At 35.3% G+C, this 19,189-nt stretch overlaps 2 protein-coding genes across 3 annotated transcripts; one reads left to right on the top strand and one right to left on the bottom strand.

Annotated features, from left to right (window-relative positions):
- The first annotated feature begins 9,498 nt into the window (after positions 1 to 9,498).
- LOC125186840 (dynamin) lies at positions 9,499 to 13,521 on the top strand. Its single transcript, XM_048083306.2, has 7 exons — positions 9,499 to 9,764; positions 10,395 to 10,483; positions 10,577 to 10,652; positions 11,105 to 11,154; positions 11,228 to 11,545; positions 11,949 to 11,987; positions 12,917 to 13,521. Exons 1-7 carry the CDS (start codon positions 9,593 to 9,595, stop codon positions 13,091 to 13,093), a joined length of 921 nt encoding a protein of 306 aa, XP_047939263.1. The 5' UTR covers positions 9,499 to 9,592; the 3' UTR covers positions 13,094 to 13,521.
- Positions 13,522 to 14,633: 1,112 nt separating this feature from the next.
- G3PP4 (Major facilitator superfamily protein) lies at positions 14,634 to 19,188 on the bottom strand. 2 transcript variants are annotated; one of them, XM_048086363.2, is made up of 4 exons: positions 18,070 to 19,188; positions 16,735 to 16,876; positions 16,337 to 16,581; positions 14,634 to 15,093 (listed from the first exon to the last, which is right to left on the bottom strand). In XM_048086363.2, exons 1-4 carry the CDS (start codon positions 19,076 to 19,078, stop codon positions 15,053 to 15,055), a joined length of 1,437 nt encoding a protein of 478 aa, XP_047942320.1. In that variant the 5' UTR covers positions 19,079 to 19,188; the 3' UTR covers positions 14,634 to 15,052. The 2 variants fall into 2 exon arrangements, with proteins under 2 accessions (XP_047942320.1, XP_047942321.1); XM_048086364.2 differs by having other exon boundaries at positions 16,337 to 16,876; positions 18,070 to 19,186.
- Between the last annotated feature and the right edge of the window lies 1 nt (position 19,189).

Raw genomic sequence — 19,189 nt, 5'->3', positions numbered from 1 at the left:
ATCTATGCATTATTCACTGTGACGAATGCACATTATTAGATACTATTTGTACATTATTTACTTTACCAAATCTAAAACACAAACAAAAAAATAAAATTTAATTCTTATGGTGGTACTATACCCTAGCCCATGGATTGATAAATCTTAGGGGAATGAATCAAACTTCCTACCCTTGGTGATGATTTCGTTTGTGAGTGGGTACTACAACCTAGCCCAATGGATTGTTAAACCCAAAGGGCATGAATTCAAGTTCCTTTCAACATTATTCTCTTCAATCTGTACATTATTCATTGATACAAATGTACATTACTAGATACTATTTGTACATTGTTTACCGTACCAAATCTAAAACACACATTAAAAAATAAAATTTAATTCATGTGATGGTACTATACTCTAGTCCCATGGGTTGCTAAACCCAAGGGGAATAATTCAAACTCCCTTCCCTTGGTGATGGTTTCGTTTGTGAGTGGGTATTACAACCTAGCCCATGGATTGCTAAACCCAAATGGTTATGGATTCAACTCTCGGCAAACATTAAATAGTTACACAAGTACATCATTTAGTAGTACGCATGTACATTAAAGGCCACTTGGCGTACATTATTTAGTTTTACTTAACCTAAACATTATTCTCTGAAACACGTACATTATTTAAATTCGGACCGTACATTATTAGAGATTACGTACATTATTTCCTGTACATTAAAAATTGTCAATCATGTACCTCATAACATTATATTCCGTCATTAATTTCACACTTCTCGCAGCAACTTTGTAAATTAACATGAAATATCATGGTATGGAAGTAAGGTAAATTATACTAATAAAGTAATTATTAAAAATTTGAGAATGAACATCTCAAATTTATGAACAGTGAATTAAGGAGTTTGTAGATTAATTTGATATAATTGGCGTGTATTTATTACTGCAATACTATACTTTCCAATATTTTATGTGTATATAAAGCATGTAGAATATTTTTGACTAATTAAGAAAAAGAAATTTTGTAAATATTCTGTGTATGGTATAGTGTGCGTTAATTTAGGGCTATAGTTAAAGTAATATTGAGCATGATTTAAAATAATAGGCGTGAATAATCAAATAATACAATCATAATACACGTCTACATTGATGGAGATAATCAAGGGAAGTGCATAACCGATGCAATTGGCATCTCCCTAAACTACCCTTTTCGAATTTTTTTAATAATTTTATTAATTACACATGGCATAATAATCAGCCATTAGATAGATAAAATCAATGGTTGGGATTAGTTTTCTGTTTTATAAATATTTAGTGCAATGACCTGAATACATCCATATATGGGGTGCACTATGGTCCTAATGGCCTCTTAGTGTTAAGCTCAAAATTAATAATAACCTTTAGATCAAGATTATGGACGGATGAGATGTATTCTACAGATGATACTTCGTGTTACATTATTAAGAGGCTCTGGCTACATTATGAGGGTAAAATTGGAACATCATAATCATAATTCAGTTTAATAACGGAAGGAGCGACATTTCCGCCATTTAATTTACACGGTCATGTCAAAAAACCTTTCACATAACACTCTCACTCCCGATTTCTGTATCCCATTTTCCACAATCTAAGAAAACCTAATTTCAACATTCTCTCTCGATTTTCTACCCTAGTTCCGTCGACTCTCCGGCATTCGGTCATTGAAATCGGAAAAAAAAAACTTTCGACGACCGGTAAAGTGCAGCAATCCTCTGAACACGGCGGCAGAAATATAAATTGACTTCTGCGACTATCGCTGGCCAGAAATCTACATTTCGGGCTTTCACTGTACAACGATTTTAAGGTAATATACACAGTTGATTCTATCAACCAACTCCCGTATACAATACTAAATAAATTGCACGAATTGAAGGGTTCAATTTTATATTTAAACTATTGATACGAATTCTAGAATTTTCGTGAAAATTAACAATTTTGTAGTTAAAGCTTTAGTTTTTGTCGGGAATAAGGTAATTTACATTATTCGGTATAACTTTGGGTAGTTTTTGATTGTTTGTTTGCTTTTGGTTGTTTGTTTGAACTAGTCCCTAGTTTTGATGTTGTGAAGTGATGGTGGGGCATGAGTTGTGGTGTTTTATTTCATTGTGTATTGTCTGTTTGATGAGAGTTATGTATATAGAGCAAAATCAATGTCATGTGTTACATTATCAACAGGAACGAGGTACATTATCAACTAGTAAGCATGAAATAATGTATTGTATCGTTGTTAGTAATGTAGCATGCCCTTTGTTTCATTATTAACCACTGTCTGATACATTATCCAAAAGACAACCGATAATAATGTATTACATGTTTGTTAACATTGTAGTCATGTGTATGAGTTGTGTCATGTGAATTGTTTGCGTTGCACGTTACATTATTAACCTCAATTAGTACATTACAACAGTTTTTATACACAATGTATGCTATTAATAGCAATAATGATAAAAATGCGTGCATTATTTACTGTATGAATAGTATATTAATTGATAAAAATGCGTACATTATTTATTAAGTATGTTGGTAATGTACACATAAGGAACAATAATGTAACGCCTCATGACATAGTAATATACCATTGTCATAGAATTACTGGAAGAGGTACACACAAGTCATAACTAATATAGTTATTCACTTGTAAGTAATGAAGGAAAACTCTTTAATAATGTAGTCATTCAATTGTAAATGATGTAGTCATTCACTACCTAAACGAATGATGTACATAATACACATAACTAATGTAGTCTTTCACTAGTGAATAATGTACGAAAAATCATTAATAATGTTAGACATGTACATTATATGAATAACAATGTTTACATTTCTGGAAGTTTATGACTACATTATATCCACAAATCAAATATTAATTGTTGCTACCTTTTCAATAGTTCACGCAAGAACATAGAATGCAACAAAAACACAAATACCAACATCTTAATTCTCCTCAAAATCTGGTGATCACTCACTCTCATTCAATTGCATCAATTGAATGCATCATTGAACAATGAATTTTTTAATAGACAATTATACCTTCTAGCATAACACTCCGTCATCGCAAGTCACTGTAAATGCATAAAATTATCATCGAAATAACTAAAACTTGATAAATCTAAATCGAAATTTACATTCTCCCATCGTTGATAAGAGCAGAGAATTGACAGTAATACAAATTAAGCTATTCATTATTCTTTCTGTTGATCTGGAATTTACAAAATTGCAACAATTTGTAGAACATAAATTCACTACAAAAATCGTACGCATAAACATTATTTACATCCTTTCATCGTTGATAACCGTGAAATGCACTTGAGATGGTGAAGGAAGGCGCAGAGGTTGTGTCTAAGTTCACGAAAAATAAATCTCCAGAAAGAGTATTCCGTGATTTTGATTTTATTTCATTTACGAAAGGAAATAAATCTTTCTAAAAAAAGCGTGAATCATGGAAACTAATTAACTGCATAATATATCTCATTCCATCCGTACCATTTTATCATTTTTATAAATATTTAAAAAAAGGATAAAATGGAGCCATATAAACGGTCAGATCCATAAATTGAAGGGATGAGATTGACTTGGATATTTGACATAAAATGATTTATGGACCTGATCACTCCCCTAGGGATGTATTCATATCCTTTTTCTATCTTTTGTTCTTTTTCCTTCTCAATCTTCACCATCAATTTTCAAGATCTAAGGGACCTAAATAGCGCCACCTGTATTTAATTTAATGATTAAATAAAACCAAAAAGGGTGTTGTTGGTATTAACAAATCTTTTAGTTATGGTAAGTTCCTTGATTATCTCTAGCAAATATTATGTTTGTTTTCTCTACAGATTACACGATTCCTCTCTCTAATTATTCATTCTTTTTTATGCGCTGAAGAAGTTCTTCTTGAAGACAAGCGCTGCTGAAATCATTCTTCTCCGTTGAATATATTCTCCGATTACTCTTGTTGAAGATTGGCGTCGTGAATACGTCGTTAATTTGGAGCAGTCGTGAATGGTGGAGAGAAGAAATCACGACGCCGATTCCAATTCCTCCACAATTTCATTTCTGATCTCTTCCGCAGCGGTTGAGATCGGATATGGAGATGTTGAAATTGAAGGAATCGAACAATATTTCTTCTCTCCCTCATCGTTTTTTCTCCATTGAAGACCTTCTCAAGAAATTGTTGTCGTCTTTTTTACATTGAAAACGTTTTTTTTTTTTTTTTTTTTTTTTTTTTTTTTTTATTGATAAATTTTGGTAGAAAGTTATTGTATTAGTTGTGCAATTGACATCTATGGTTTTATATATTTGTTTGTGATTAGTTCGTTCTTGTATTTAGTTTTATTTTGCATCAATTGTCATTTTTTTTTCATGAAATCAGCCATTGTTTACAGATTTTCGTGTTTTCTAATCGTAGGTTACAGCTTGTAAACATAATGTACATATATTACTGTGTAATAATTTTTATCAACTCTGTAATGACGATATCTGATCTGTAATGTATATATTCACTGATTGATTGTTTGGGGCACGTTTCATTTATTCACCAAGGGTTTAGCAATCCTTGGGGCTAGGGTGTAGTATGTAGTAAGTACCACAACTGTTGCCAAAGTGAACGAGTTTTTGTCATTCCTCTAGGGTTTAGATATCGTCTCGGCTAGGGAGTAGTTTTAACTGATAAACATAATGTACATATAGTACTGTGTAATGGTTATTGTTGACTCATTAATGGACGATTATGTTGTATGCAATAGGGAAGACAACAAGAAATTGTATAATGGATGAAATTAGATGAATAATGTACAGAATGTGCTTATTAATGAACTGCCCCGGAAATGTAATGTACACCAAGTTATGTCATTGCGTACAATAATGTACATCTTCATGAATAATAATGTATGTTAACAGTTTAATAATGGAATGATATTATGTGCAATGTACAAAATGTGTCTATAATGAACTCTACTTCAATAACTACGTACAGAAAGTTAAGTGCTTGTAGACAATAATGTACAAATTCGTTACTAATAATGTACATTAACAAACTAAAAATGTTAAATTATTATGCATAAATTGTTGACAGTGGTAGGATTAATAACATTCGAAACGAAATGATAACTAAGACTAAACCGAAAACTAGAACTAATAATGTTTTTAGGTACAAGATACATCAAGATTTCCTCTTGCCCTTATGAAGCTCTTTCTCCTTCGCCATCTCTTTAAACATTGGACAGTTTCTAGAGTCGTGATGTCCCATCTCATTGCAAGCCTTGCACCGTCTAAGAGGCCTAATAGCCTCCTTTATAGCCTTTTCCCTCTTGGAAATCAGACGGGAGGCAATAGGACCTTTGCTGCTCAACCAACCTCTCCCTGAACTTTTGCGCAATCGCAAGTGGAAGAACATCATCCACCGCTTCGTCAATATCTAACCTAGGCTGCTTCGCCGCTGCCCAAAAATTAATAACGTATCGCATTAATGTACAATACTAACTGTATAATGTACAAAAGTAAGCAAATAATGCACCAATGAATATTACATTCTATCAACCATTGACCTTTTATAAAACCGATGCATTTAAAGTAAAACAAAAAAACATAATGTACACCACTCCATACAATAATTTACACCACTCCCTACAATAATGTACAAATGGCAACAAATAATGCAAATATGAATACAAATTTCACTCAATTTTCAGGCATTTTATCAACCACTACCTACAATAATGTACACATTGCATCAAATAATGCACGAATGAATATAAAGGCAAATGCAAGACAAACCAAAAATCAACCCAGATACGATTTCATCTACCAAATCGCCCAATACACAATTGGAAACCAGTCATTCACTACAAACTTCAATAATGGACAGAACCCTATCAAAAATGAACACGATTTTACGATTTACGAAAATCTCGACCAAAATAAGAAAAACGTGATATTGTTTAGGAGAAAACATTGAATCGACAATTAGGTGGTGTGTCGGCGGTGAAAATAGGCGATTAACAGTGGGTATTACGAAAAATTGAATCATTAACTGTGTCGACCAAATGTGTGACAAAATCGTCACTGTTTCAATGACGAAAATTGACGATTAGAAGTGTCTCTTACCAAAAATCGGAACTTTTGAAACCCGCCTTGTTGTCGACTGTAAATCTATCATCGCGCGGCGAAGGAATCACATTAGAACTATGAATCGTCGACCGGCGGTGCTTTTCACGGCGAAAAATCAGCGGGAGTGGTGGTGTCTCTTCAATTTGAGTAGCGGCTAGGGTTTTTCCTAGTTTGAAATGGGGGAGACGATTTGAGAATCGTGGGCTGATGGGAAGAGACGTTTGGAGTAAGAGAGAGAGTGAGCATATGGAAGGATTGCTTAAATCTCGCTCCTGCCGTTTTAATTCATGGCTGTTTTACAATTTTACCCATATAATGCACAGAATGAACCTAATAATGCAACACGGGATGATTTTGTGAGGCTTCATCTAGTCCGTCGATCATACTAATCTAATGGTTGATATTAAGAAGGATATAGACACTAAGAGGGCAATAGGACCTTAATGCTCCCCTACATCCCTATATATATATATATATGCCTATTTCAGTTGAAAAAAAATGAGAAGGGAATTATTGAGGGTTAGTTGTAAGAAAAAAACATAAGAAGAAATGGTAAATTATTCAAGGATGGAGGGCCATGGATTGGAAATCAGAATCAGAAGCTTAGTTTATTTGTCATAGTCAGGTGTGTATAAATCACACTTTTAATTTTACATGTGTTATGTGGTTGATTGCTATGTGTTGAATTTGAATGAGTAATTGAATTATATGGTTTGAAATTAGTATGGATATGTTTTATATATTATGTTGGAATTATTTAGTGGAATATTATATGGATATCTGATTGGTGCAATAGATATGTGAGTGGTGCACTCGATATATTTTTATATGTCATTAGAATTACTTGAATCAATGGATTAAAGAGGATATGTGACAGTCTTGCCCTGAGTCTGATGTCAATGATAATGAAAATAGACCTACGGGTCATATACAATGATAATGGACCTACGGGTCAACGAAATATATGCAAAGAGGGACCTTCGTGGAAAGGTCAAATCAAAGAGGGGCCTTCGTGGAAATGTCAAAAAGCAAAGAGGGGCCTTCGTGGAAAGGTCAAATAATTAAAAGGGACCTTCGGGTCGTATACAATGGAAATCCCGGACAGATACCAGACTTGATTTGTCACAGAATAATAAAAAGAACGGAGAGGCATATGCATATGAATATTAAATTGTTTATGATATTTATTATTTCTGGTGATATATGTTGGTGAAAGAATGTGTTTAATATTTGTGTGTGAAATTAAAGGTAAGATTTATATACACTGAGTTGTGGCTCATATAAACCACTAATATTTTTCAGGAAAAGATATCAGTGATGTTCCAGTAAATGTGAGTTATACAAACTCCACTTGTTATCAGGGTCGCCTGACGCGTTTTGGCAACTTTCTCCTCCTCATCATTTCTGCATATAGATAAATGTATAGTATATAGAGTGGTGAGAGGGTATCACTGCTGTTTAGAATGTTTTGGAATATGTAATTGATAAATGTTGTTTTTTTTGAAATTATATAATATGTGTGTTTTATGTACTTGAAGCGTGGATTAATTTATTTAATATTTTGAATTTATTTATAATAAGTGCATAAGTCAAAAGGATTGGGGTGTGATACATCTAAACTCAAACTAAGTCTCCAAACTAACATATGTATTTTTCACACTAGATTAGAATGATAAAATTCAGACAATTACATCTATGCATTTAATTTAATACTATCATTTTAGCCTGGCTAAGGCAGCAGTAAAAAGTACGCATTCCATCCCAAAGAAGATAATCCATTTAGTATGGAATTTTATGCAGTTTTATTTTATATATTAGGTGGAGAGAATAAAGTAAGAGAGATGGAATAAGATAGAGATAAAGGGATGCGTCATCTTAGTGTGTCCACAATAGGTGCGTCGCGGCGCCCTATTGCAAGCCGTCGGAGTGCCACGGCGGGGGTGGAAGAGCCGGATACCCGGCAGAGGTGTATGGCACCCGACGGTCCTCGCAGCTGCGCTGCGGCGGCCTATTGCGCGCCGCGGCGCATTTACGGGATATTTTTTTTATTATTTTCTTAATTTATATTTAAAAATACAACCTCTATTTTACGTAATTTTTGTCGTATAATTTTTCAAAATTTATAATCGGACGTAGATTTGGTTCAAAATTTGTTTCAATGAATTATGTTTTCTTATTTATTTATTTTTATTCAATTAATTTTATTCTAGTCCAATTAAAATATACTACTCCCTCCGTCCCGCTTAAGATGGCACGTTTTTCTTTTTAGTTTGTCCCAACTAAGATTACACATTTCCTTTTTTTTTAACTTTCTCTCTCCAATTAATACACTCAACCACTTTTTCTCACTCCTATTAAAATATCCATCTATCTTCATCTCTCTACTTTAATACCTACACCCACATTCTCTCTCTCCAATTAAACACTTTAACCAATAACTCATAAAATCTCGTGCCGGCTAAGCAATGTGTCATCTTAGCCGGGACGGAGGGAGTAACAATTAATAAATAATGTGATTTGTGAATGGCAAACAAGTATTTTTTTTAGAGCATCTCCAATGCCGGCTAGCCGATTCGCGTCGCTAGCCGAACCATTGCAGCAGGCCAGCCCGAAATCGGCGAGAAAAGCAGCGTGGGCTAGCCGATTGCCTGGCGCTGGCCGATGCGCTGGCCGCCATTGTGGCGTGCCGATCGGCCAGCGATCGGCCAACGCTATTTTTTTTTTTTTTAAAAAAATAAATTTTTGAAAAACTATATAATGTATTTTTTTAATGTTTTTTTTATCAATTTTTTTTAATTATGTAATTTTTAAATAGGCACACAGACGACTGGCTAGACCCAATACAAAATTAAGACCTAAAACATAAACATGTCAGCAAGACCCCCGTTCGGCTAGCGGCAAACTATAACGGATTCAAGGCATACTAACATATTTTAATGTATTTTTTTAATAAATTAGTGAGGAGTAGAGTGAGGCGGTGGCTCGTGCGTGGAAGCCCGGATTTTTTTTTTATTATGTAATTTTTTTGATTTTTAGTTAATGTATTTTTTTTTATTTAAATAAAATTAACGAATTTTTCTCGTATATGTGTCGTAAATTTAGTTTCGTAATTTAATCGTAATTTTAATTCCATAAATGTAGTATTTTTTGAATTATTTTTATTACGGCTGGCCTATGCTGACCTAAATCTGACGTGGCAGGGGAATTTTTAGTGCTGCTGACGTAGCAGGAAGAGAGAGTGACTATGGTTGACCTATTTGTACTGTGGATGCTCATACGGTTGTAATTTGGTTGTGCCACTATTACGAACAATCTTTCATGTATGTGATAAACTAAAAAAATGGAATAAAATAGAGAAAAAGGGACTAATATATTATGGGCGATAAACTAAAATGGAAGGTAGGTACGCAGTAAAACATAGTTGGGGATGCTAATTTAGCTGGACGGAACTAAATTAAGAAATAATGGCGACCAACGGAGGCAGCGGCAGCGGCCGAGTCGTTTACGCGGAAAATAAAATGGAAAGGAGACCGATGAAGTTTGAGAATCCTTTTACTTTAAAAGTGGGTCAAGTATTCACCGGTTTTGGAGTCGGTTGTGGTGTTGGCATTGGCGTCGGTCGCCCTATTCATTTAGGTATGCTTTGCGCCAACTACTCAAATTTGAATCCAGTTTATAGTAATAAACATGCCTCAAATTTGCTTATTTTGTTCAAGTATTTGAATTAGGTTTTGTGTTATTTGAATTTGGCAGCTTAGCTCTTGTTTCATCGGCCTTGTCTATTTAATTTGTGACGCTCACATTTTGGTACTTCTCTTAGATGTTGGAATTGATGTTCAAAATTGGGGGAATTGAGAGAGTTTGATTGTCAACTCGTTTGATTTGATTTACCAGCGCAAAAGTAGTAAGGAAATGTGATATCTACTGCGCCTAAAAATCACTCAAAAAGATAAATGCTTACTTGATAAATAGTAGTATGCGTGTTCTGTAGAGAAGCATATCATTATAGGTAGGATAAAAAGAGTTTGCAAAATAATGAGATGGGAAATTTCTTCTAAATGAATAATCACCAGAAATTTGTGAAACTTGGGAATAATGACCCTTCTTCTTACGATTGATATACTAATTCAAATACTATTTCCATGACTGAGAACCAACATTGAGTTCAATTGGAGTCCAGAATGATATGATACTATCTGACAATGTTATTTTTAAACTTGGCTTATTGGCGTCTCCGTTAATTGTGAAATCTCAATATATCATTAGGTGCAATACCAGTCTTGGGCCAAGTCATGAGTGCCACGAGAGGCGCAACTGATGCATTTTCTGGTGTTCAAAGACATGTCAATAATGCTGTATGTATTTCTGGTATGTGTTCCATTCTTTTTTACTTTCTATGATATATCTTAATCTTAATCTTCTTTTCCCTGTCTTTTTCATGAATGTAGCTAAAGAAAGTAGGTGCGAAGAACATTGAAGCTGGTATTGGCTGTGGAGTGGGTTTTGGCCATGGCTTTGGAGTTGGTATGTACCTGGAAGTATATAAATCGCCTGAGTTAGTTAAACATAGGGAGGCTTGCGTATTCTAATATCTGCAAGTCCCTGATGCAAGAATAGATACTGAATGATTCTGAGAGTTTTTTTTGGCTACCAAGGGGGTTCCCTTTTCATTGTTTCAGTTCCACTGTTAGATTTTAGATTACGAGATTGTTAGCATGATATCATACTATCTCTTTCAGATGTCTTGGTTAGATCTGCAAATATTTTTGTTATGTATTAATCTGTTTATCATGTTCTCTTCTGCAAGGCTATCCTTTTGTAGGCTTTTGAATCATAAAATTCTTTCAACAGTTTTAAAATTATGCGGGCGTATAAAGAATTGTTTTCTTGAATTGGGGGCACGCTGTTAAATGGAAATGGGCATCAGCATATTCCTGACTTGCATTAGATAGCTAATATACTTCAAAATATGACAGGCCTTGCTGTGAAGCCTAGTGTGCTGCATCAGATACAGTCACAATTTTTAGTATGTGTTGATGCTGTCTTCTCTTTTCAGTGCTTATCCTTTATTTTTCCTTACCTTAAACTCCAATTTTCAGCAAATGGCAACAGGTGTGATGGAAAGACTTGGAATAAATTCCAGTTCTACCCTGTCTGCTAGCCAAGGGATTATTTCCCCTCCATCTTTACAAATTGGCAAGAGCACGGTTGACGAATCTTTATATGAAAATCGAAGCAGGGCCAAGTTAGCAAATTCATCATCCAGCAAAAGGAGTGGAAATGCACTATTTTCTCCAGAGGGGACTTTAGCTCCGACAAGTGCTGCAACAGATACAGAATATACCAGTCAAACAGAGAAAGTCCTCAACAACTTTTTGAAAAATCTCAAAGAGGATGGCAGCTCCTCTCAGGAACAAGTATGAATGCATGAACCTCAAAACTCAGTTACTAGAGCAATTTCACTGCAATATGTATTAGAATAGTAGCACTCTAAACTCTGTTTTTCGTAGTGCTAGAATTTATTGACTGACAGTCTGACACAAGTCTTTAGTGCTAGAAATAAGATGATGTGGAATTCTGAAACTAGAAATAACTGGTGTGTTTCTGCTGAGGCCTCTGATGTTAAAACCCACACTAGGAAAATCTAGAGCCTCATGTTACAAAAACAGAGAGGTCGCATTATTGCATAATAGCAATGCATTTTATCCTCATATAATTGTTGACAGTATTCTGTATATGTTGCCATTGCCATAATCATGGATTTCTTAACCTCTTGTTGCCTGTGTATATAAAGGTTACTGATTCTAGTTCACATTGCAGGGTAGGGTAACTCAACTGGAGAATAGCGTGCTTCAAATGGTAAATATACACAGAACTAAGTTCTTATATTCTTCTATTTTTTCCTCATGTAGTCATATAACATTAGTTTCTCTGTTAAATGTCGATCTGTCTGCTACTTTTTTAGTAACTTTAGTTTCATTGTTAATGATATTGAATAAACCAAAGATAAAGTTCAAGCCTTCAATGGATTTGCATATCCCAAAAACAGAATATACTACTTCAGCGCATGTGAATAAGAGAAGTTTAAGAATCTATTCCACCTGGTATATATTTTCTAACTGACATAAATGATTTTAACTCCGTTTGGATGGTGCCCTGAAAGTATATCTTTGTATTACTAAGATCTTTGGGTGGCTCTACTGAGGAAGCTAACCTCAATGAACTCTTTCCACAAGTTATTGAATTTTGACACTTGCTCAAATTCTCTTACTTAATACATGATGTGTCCTTTCATATTAGTTGCTTAGTGTCATTACACAAGGCCAATGGTAGTATGGTACCGAACTGTCAGTGATTAGCTTGGAACCTCCAGGTGGAGCCTAAACCAAACCATGATATGGACAATATTCAGTTCTTGATTAGAAAGTTATTCCTATTCTTTCACGAATTTATACATGATTGTAATAAATTAAAATGCAGATTTTGAGACTTTCAAGCTAAAAGTAAATGAAAGAACGTACCTAATCTTATGCTTTGACATAAAATTAGAATGTAGATGTTGGTTTGATCCTTGCCATTCATCTACATATAACAACCAAAGAATCTCAAACATTAATTCTAATTTAAAAATTAAAATATATTAGAAACCATGGAAGTCCAAAAGTTTCTAAATCGTTGGAAATAGAATTATGCCTTCTTAATACAGTGTTTGAAATGTTGACCACAATTCAGTTCCACGGTTTCTGGATCTGCTGGCTGCATCTAACCTAGCTTTCTTATGCATTCAGGTGTTGAAACACCAGGTACTCATTGAAGAACTAATGCAAGAAAACGATAAGCTTCGCCAAATATTAGTTGATGAGTTGAAAGTCCAATCCAGCAGGCTCCAATCTAGTGTCACAAGCCGGAGTAAGTCCTCATGTACTGAATGTTTTGAATGCCGTAGAAGACAAAGGAAAAGGTGAAAGGGACAAACGTATTACCAATTTTGTTCACCAGTTAGTTTGAAAAAATATAAGTTTGTCCATCGACTCCATCCCAGCTGCAATTGGAAACTGGCATGTTGGATCAAATTTTGCTTGACCACTAAGCACACCGTGAAACAGTGTCAACTACTTCAAGGCGAGCTTTCCTTGTAAGGAAGGAATTAATGCGTGCGGAATCCACCATGGCACATGCTCATCAAGTTAGGCCACTTTGAATAGAGCATTCCGCTATTTTAGTTGAATCTCTGAAGAAAGTACAATCCCAGTATGGAGACGTTCATTGAACTTATACATGTGATTGTTTCATACTTTGTCATTTGGGCGTGATTATAACGTAAGATGTATTGTGATTCTTGGAAATGAACACATTTGGATGTTTAGTTGTGAAGATGAAATATTGAAAATTATTTCCTTGCTTCAGTTTGCTTGTTTATGTTCGTCTGTTGTGGTTAGTAGACGAGAAAAGATATTTGTTCTTGAGATTATTATAGGGTTTTAGTGTTAGGAGGGCAGATTGCCTACCCAGAGAATGATCGATTGAGTGTTAATGGATAGTGGCACCTACATAATTAAATTGATAGGAGTATAACTTTCTCAAAATGGAATGCACATATTTTTGTGGGACGGACGAAAATAGAAAGTGCACATTTTTATGAAACGTAGAGAGTATAATGGAATGACATAAAACAACTAATGCATATATCAATCGGCGAAAAATGGTACGAATCAAGGACCATCGGAAACTGAACGGCGGTCGAGAATAGTACCTGGCTTGCCGGAGTAACTAAATTGCGGGTGAGAGATAAGAGAGAAGTTATTTTATTTCATAATCCATAGACATCGTTAGTTACACTTTTATAGTTGATGTCACCTCAGCATTCCATTAAGCAGTCCAAACAACTACTCCCTTCGTTCCGCGGTAGTGGAGACGTATTTTTACACGCACAACTACTCCCTTCGTTTTGCGGTAGTGGAGACGTATTTTTACACGCGATTTAAGAAAAATTGTGTTAAGTGAATTAAGTAAAAAAGGTATGAAATAAATAAAAAGTTAAAGAGATGAAGAGAATAAAATAAGTGAGAAGAAATGTATTGACTTTTATTAAAAATGAAAATAACTCTACTACTATGGAACGTACTAAAATAGTAAAATGACTTTACTTCTATAGAACGGAGGGAGTATATTTTTGTTTTATTTTTGGAAATTCACAATTAGCATATAGCCATTATAATTTTATACGTATTTTTTATTTCTTAATGATTTAAAATTCAGTTTATTATTGAATATATATTTGTTTACTTAAAATTCGGTATATAGCTGTTGAAAAATATTTTTAACTTCTGTAGGAATAAAAGATTGAATTGGTTATCATATTTTTATTTTAACTAAGTAAATTAGATAATAAACTATGTTATTTCGAATTTAATTTAGAATTAGAATTTTATTGTCTGTGATTTACTTTAACTAAGAAATTTTGATTAAACTGGAAGCACATATCTAAATAATTGTGAGACATAATAACACATAACTGTAAGTTGAATTATGAAGGATACTTTCTAATAAAACAAATGGAAGTTTGTAACATTCTAAACTAAACATTCAAACAAATCTATCGTCTATAGTCAGAATTTGAGGCAGAAACATGGACCAGAAACTACATGGACAAGAATTTGAGGCAAAAACATGTCTTCTATCAGCCATGAAATGGGATGGAAGAATATCATCAGCAGTCCAAGCTGGTGAGGTCTTCTCGTGGCACAGCACAAAAACATATATATAGAATAAATATATACATATATATAACAGCCTACAGAACTATTTCACAAGTTTTTATAGCATCGCATTATCGAACTTATTGTTTCATGCAACCTACCCGGGTCTAACAACTCTGTTTCTCATGCTCTACTCTTATCAAGATGTTGATGGTGATGCTAAGCTCAACGCCTTTGATCGTGCAAAAGGGGCCGAGAGGCTTCACCTGCAATACCACAAACCTATATTATAACATAGCAGATGCATCAAGCAGGAACAAAAATATTTTAAAAGGTCATCATAACTCTTATTCAATAGTGAGAAAGCCAAACAACTGAATTTTCCAATGTCAGCCTAGTCACATACAGACGTGCCAAATGAGAAACTATGAGCAAGCAGATGGTAAAGAAATCCAAGATCACCGTTCAGTCTCATCCAAATTCCAACAAGATTTAACATATGTATTTAATTGTTTTTCCTAGCAGTAACTATGGACGTCTTCATTATAAGATATCTTGCATCATCTTGAGGTTCACACTACTTCAGAGTATTACTAACATAGAGCATCAAGCAACTGAGATCAACATGCGGGCATCCAATGAAACTATAGAATACCATAAAGCTCACCCAACATGGTTAATCTGCAAAGTATTTGAGACATTATTCTTCAACTGCAATGCTCCTCCGATTATGCATACGGAGAATAATTAAAGAATTTCATGTTTCATCAACGACTGAAGTTGACTTTTTTATAAAAATTGATCAAAATGGAACCCGGTTAGAACAACTTCTTTAAATGGAGTGAATACTTATGAAAATGGCTTGCCTACAATATTGAGAATTCTAGAAATTTATCAGCAAAGTTGACTGAAGTTAAAGAAGTGCAAGAGTTTTAGACACATATATAGGGATAGTTTGATTTTCCAGAGAACAAAAAATGTTGTCAGTATATTGCACGGATGCCTACAAAAACAGATTAAGGGGCCAATTCTCTAGTGTCAACTCCACATTACAATACATAGTAAACACTCTCAACTTAACTTCGTAGGAAAGTGGCAAACATTTTAGCAAGTAGTATATAATATAACAGAGAAAAGAGTACTCAAACCATAACCAATAGTTTGTGATTCAATTTAGATATCTTCATTAGCTTTTATAAATAGGGTTTTGTATTCTACAGTGTACCAAAAGAATGTTTTCATTTTAACTTTTAAGTAAATGAAAGATTGAATATAGAGATTTGAGATGCAACAGTAAAAAAAAAAAAAGCAACAGTAGGAATTCAGTTTCCAATTCCTAAAGACAATTCTAGATGTTAGTGTATGTATTGTGATTATTTATAATATATGTATCACCGTAATTTGACTTTCAAATTGTACACTTACATAAAAAATACTGCATTTTGTTTGCTTTTTTTTCTTCAAATGTCAGATGCCATAGGAACAAATTTAGCTAGAGGAAAGGATTACCTGAAATATCATTTTGTTCAGGTGACAACTGTTTGGAGAATTTTTCTTTAATTTCAGCAATAACCAAGTGAGTTAGAAGAAGACCAGCAGCAAAAGCACCAAGTATAAGCATGTAGAAAACTGCATCCCAACTCTCTGAAGAAAGAAATCCAGTGAGAAGAGGACCTAGAGCAGCACCAATAGATCCAGTACCATCAATTATTGCTGTAACTGTTGCCAATGCCCGTGAATCGCCTTTTAAAGAACTGTGAGTGCCAAGATCAGCAGAAACAGCAGTTGTGATAAGTGCATAAGGCCCATTCACAAGTAAACCAGCTATCATCATAAGAACAACATTGCTGACTTTTGAGATACTTCCATATCTACGGTAAAAGATCATAGCAGGTATTGCAGCATACATGAAGCTAGCAGCAGTAGTAGCTCGAGCTTTAAGCTTGTCAGATACATAACCAGCTAAAATTCCACCAATTATTCCCCCAACATCAAACAATGTAGAAAGATTTCCTGCAGACTTCACCGACATATACTGCCCCTCAATAGCTGTAACAATGTAACCAAATGAGCATGGTGAAATGAATTCAACCTAAGGCTACTGCCAGAATACAAAATGAACTAATCACAGATCCACAATAATCGGTTGTGCAGACTAAAAGATTCTTGGAGACAGTTTAAGAAGAGCTATAAAATCACATCTACTGAATCCATGCATTAATAGAAGGCTAAAAGGCATCTCCTGATGGTCTAATTGCACCGTAAAGAAGTTATAAATTGTTCAAAATGTGTAGCTCTGTCAACCATTACTTCAGTGAACTGATCTACCACACAAATTTTAATTCTCTTTGCATCCATATGTTCTAACTCCTAAATAATTTCAGTTGCTAGGTCATTAGTATTTAAATGTTTCAGTTTTTATGACAAGTTAACCTTCTGACCCACTCGCTAAAGGATCTTAGTAGGTAGTCACCTTTACTTGTACCTATCCTACATGCGTCTTTTCTTAAAAGATTCACTTCAACACATAATAAAAGTATTTAAAGAAAAAAGAATAGGATAGTGCTGGAGATATCATTACACAACACAACCAAAACACTCTACACCTTATATCCATGCAACTTTACTTGTTTCCAGTGATAACTATTAAGTGACCGGTAAGAATACACAGAGAATAAAAACAAATACTCCCCCCCTCCCCCCCGCGTCCACAAAAAGTATACTAGTTTTACCATTTTGGGGTGTCCATCAAAATTAGACTAAGTCTAAAAATGGAATGTTTTCAACCATTACTAACCATACACATCATTCTAAATGTGGACCCACAATCCACTAATACACATTCCACTATGTTTCCCTCCCTCTCTCTTACTTTTTCCTATCTCTCTTTCTTACTTTATCAATTATACATTAAAACCCGTGCCATTCATAAACTTGTCTATTTTTGGTGGACGGAGGGAGTAGTATATTTGATCAAAGTATAAATGAACATGGCTCCTAACAGAGATAGAGAAACAAGTAAATATTGTTCCATTAGTTTCCCATGCAAGCTACACATGCCTATGGGTCGGATGGGCATTGCCTACATATAGCCATCAAATTTTAATCTTTCTTCAACCACGTTTTTCTCTCTAGCCTACCGAGACATTACATTTTATAAGATCTTGAAACACCCTGTATTCGAATAAGATAAACAGTTCCAGTGCACACTAATAATAACAAGGCGAAGACTAGAAAATTACCAGTCTGACTAAGGTAGTAAGGCAACCAATAGAGAAACGTATACGCAACCAGCTTGGCAAAGAAGAGACAGAGTGCAAACGGAATAACTCCCGGTATCAAACAAGCTTGAACTAGTCCAATACTCTTCCTATCTCCCGAACTCGAGTTTCCAGCCAAACTCTCCTTCAATCTCTGCGACTCCTCATCCCGAGGCGACGCCAGCGCCTTCCCATGAGACTCGTGGGGGTTCGAGAATCCAATATCTTCCGGGTAAGCAGGCAAGAAGAGATACACTAATATCCCACTAACAAATATAAAAGCCCCAGGCAGAATAAAGCTCCATCCCCACCCATACTGCAACACACCAGCAGCAAGCAAGGATCCAGCAATGTTCCCGGTCGAAGTGTGAGCATTCCACACCCCCATAATCAATCCCCTCTTCCTCTTCCCAAACCAATTCCCAATCACAGCAACAACAGAAGGCCATCCCGTGGCCTGGAAGAGGCCTGCAACCATCTGCATCGCTAAATAGAAGGAGAAAATGTGAATATCCCAAAAGTAACCCATCCCAAAAAGGCCTACAAAGATGCCGCTCCCAACCATTCCGGTGGTGAGGAACATCCGAAGGTCTAATTTATCCCCCAAATGGCCAGCGCCGTACATCCCCATGGCGTAACTGCCGAGGAAGGCCACATCAATCGCCCCCAATCTCCACGTCCCGTCCTTGCCGTTGAACGGCGCCCATCCCTTATTCTTCGCCGCAATCGCAATCGCAATCGGCGCCGCGTCGCTCTGGATGAACAATTGGCCGAAGGGCCAGGGGCGGAATCCGATTGAATTGGCCCGGTTTTGGCCTGGATCTAGGACGCTCTTGACTATGCTGCTGGGCTTTCTGGAAGCATGATAGGAGGTGTAGGCGATGAATGTGACCAACAAAACGACGTAGCGGTAGGTTTTGAGAGTCCAGTCCTTGCCGCGGAGGCTCCGAATTAGGATGATGCCGGGGGGGTTTCGGCGATGGTTGGACATGGTTGTTGTCAAGGACGCAAGGAAAGCGGCATTATTGGTGTGAATTTGAAATGGAAATAGTGAGAAGAAGGCATAGATAGAATTAGAAAGCGAGGTTGATGGAGATGGAGG

Source organism: Salvia hispanica, chromosome 5 (genome assembly GCF_029641045.1).
Source record: "Salvia hispanica isolate PSC_SH4W2 chromosome 5, Shi_PSC_v1, whole genome shotgun sequence".
Taxonomy (NCBI): Eukaryota; Viridiplantae; Streptophyta; class Magnoliopsida; order Lamiales; family Lamiaceae; genus Salvia; species Salvia hispanica.
Note: the sequence above shows the minus strand (reverse complement) of the source record. Positions and strands in the feature narration are given on the sequence as shown.

What these genes read in the sequence shown, in the direction of transcription:
- LOC125186840 (XM_048083306.2), top strand. Translation starts at nt 9,593, where the DNA reads ATGGCGACCAACGGAGGCAGCGGCAGCGGCCGAGTCGTTTACGCGGAA. An exon ending in AAAGACATGTCAATAATGCT is followed by an intron (nt 10,484 to 10,576) that starts GTATGTATTTCT and finishes TCATGAATGTAG; the next exon opens with CTAAAGAAAGTAGGTGCGAA. An exon ending in GCAGCTCCTCTCAGGAACAA is followed by an intron (nt 11,546 to 11,948) that starts GTATGAATGCAT and finishes TTCACATTGCAG; the next exon opens with GGTAGGGTAACTCAACTGGA.
- G3PP4 (XM_048086364.2), bottom strand. Translation starts at nt 19,078, where the DNA reads ATGTCCAACCATCGCCGAAACCCCCCCGGCATCATCCTAATTCGGAGC. An exon ending in TTACTACCTTAGTCAGACTG is followed by an intron (nt 16,877 to 18,069) that starts GTAATTTTCTAG and finishes ACATTGTTACAG; the next exon opens with CTATTGAGGGGCAGTATATG. An exon ending in TGAACAAAATGATATTTCAG is followed by an intron (nt 15,094 to 16,336) that starts GTAATCCTTTCC and finishes GTGGTATTGCAG; the next exon opens with GTGAAGCCTCTCGGCCCCTT.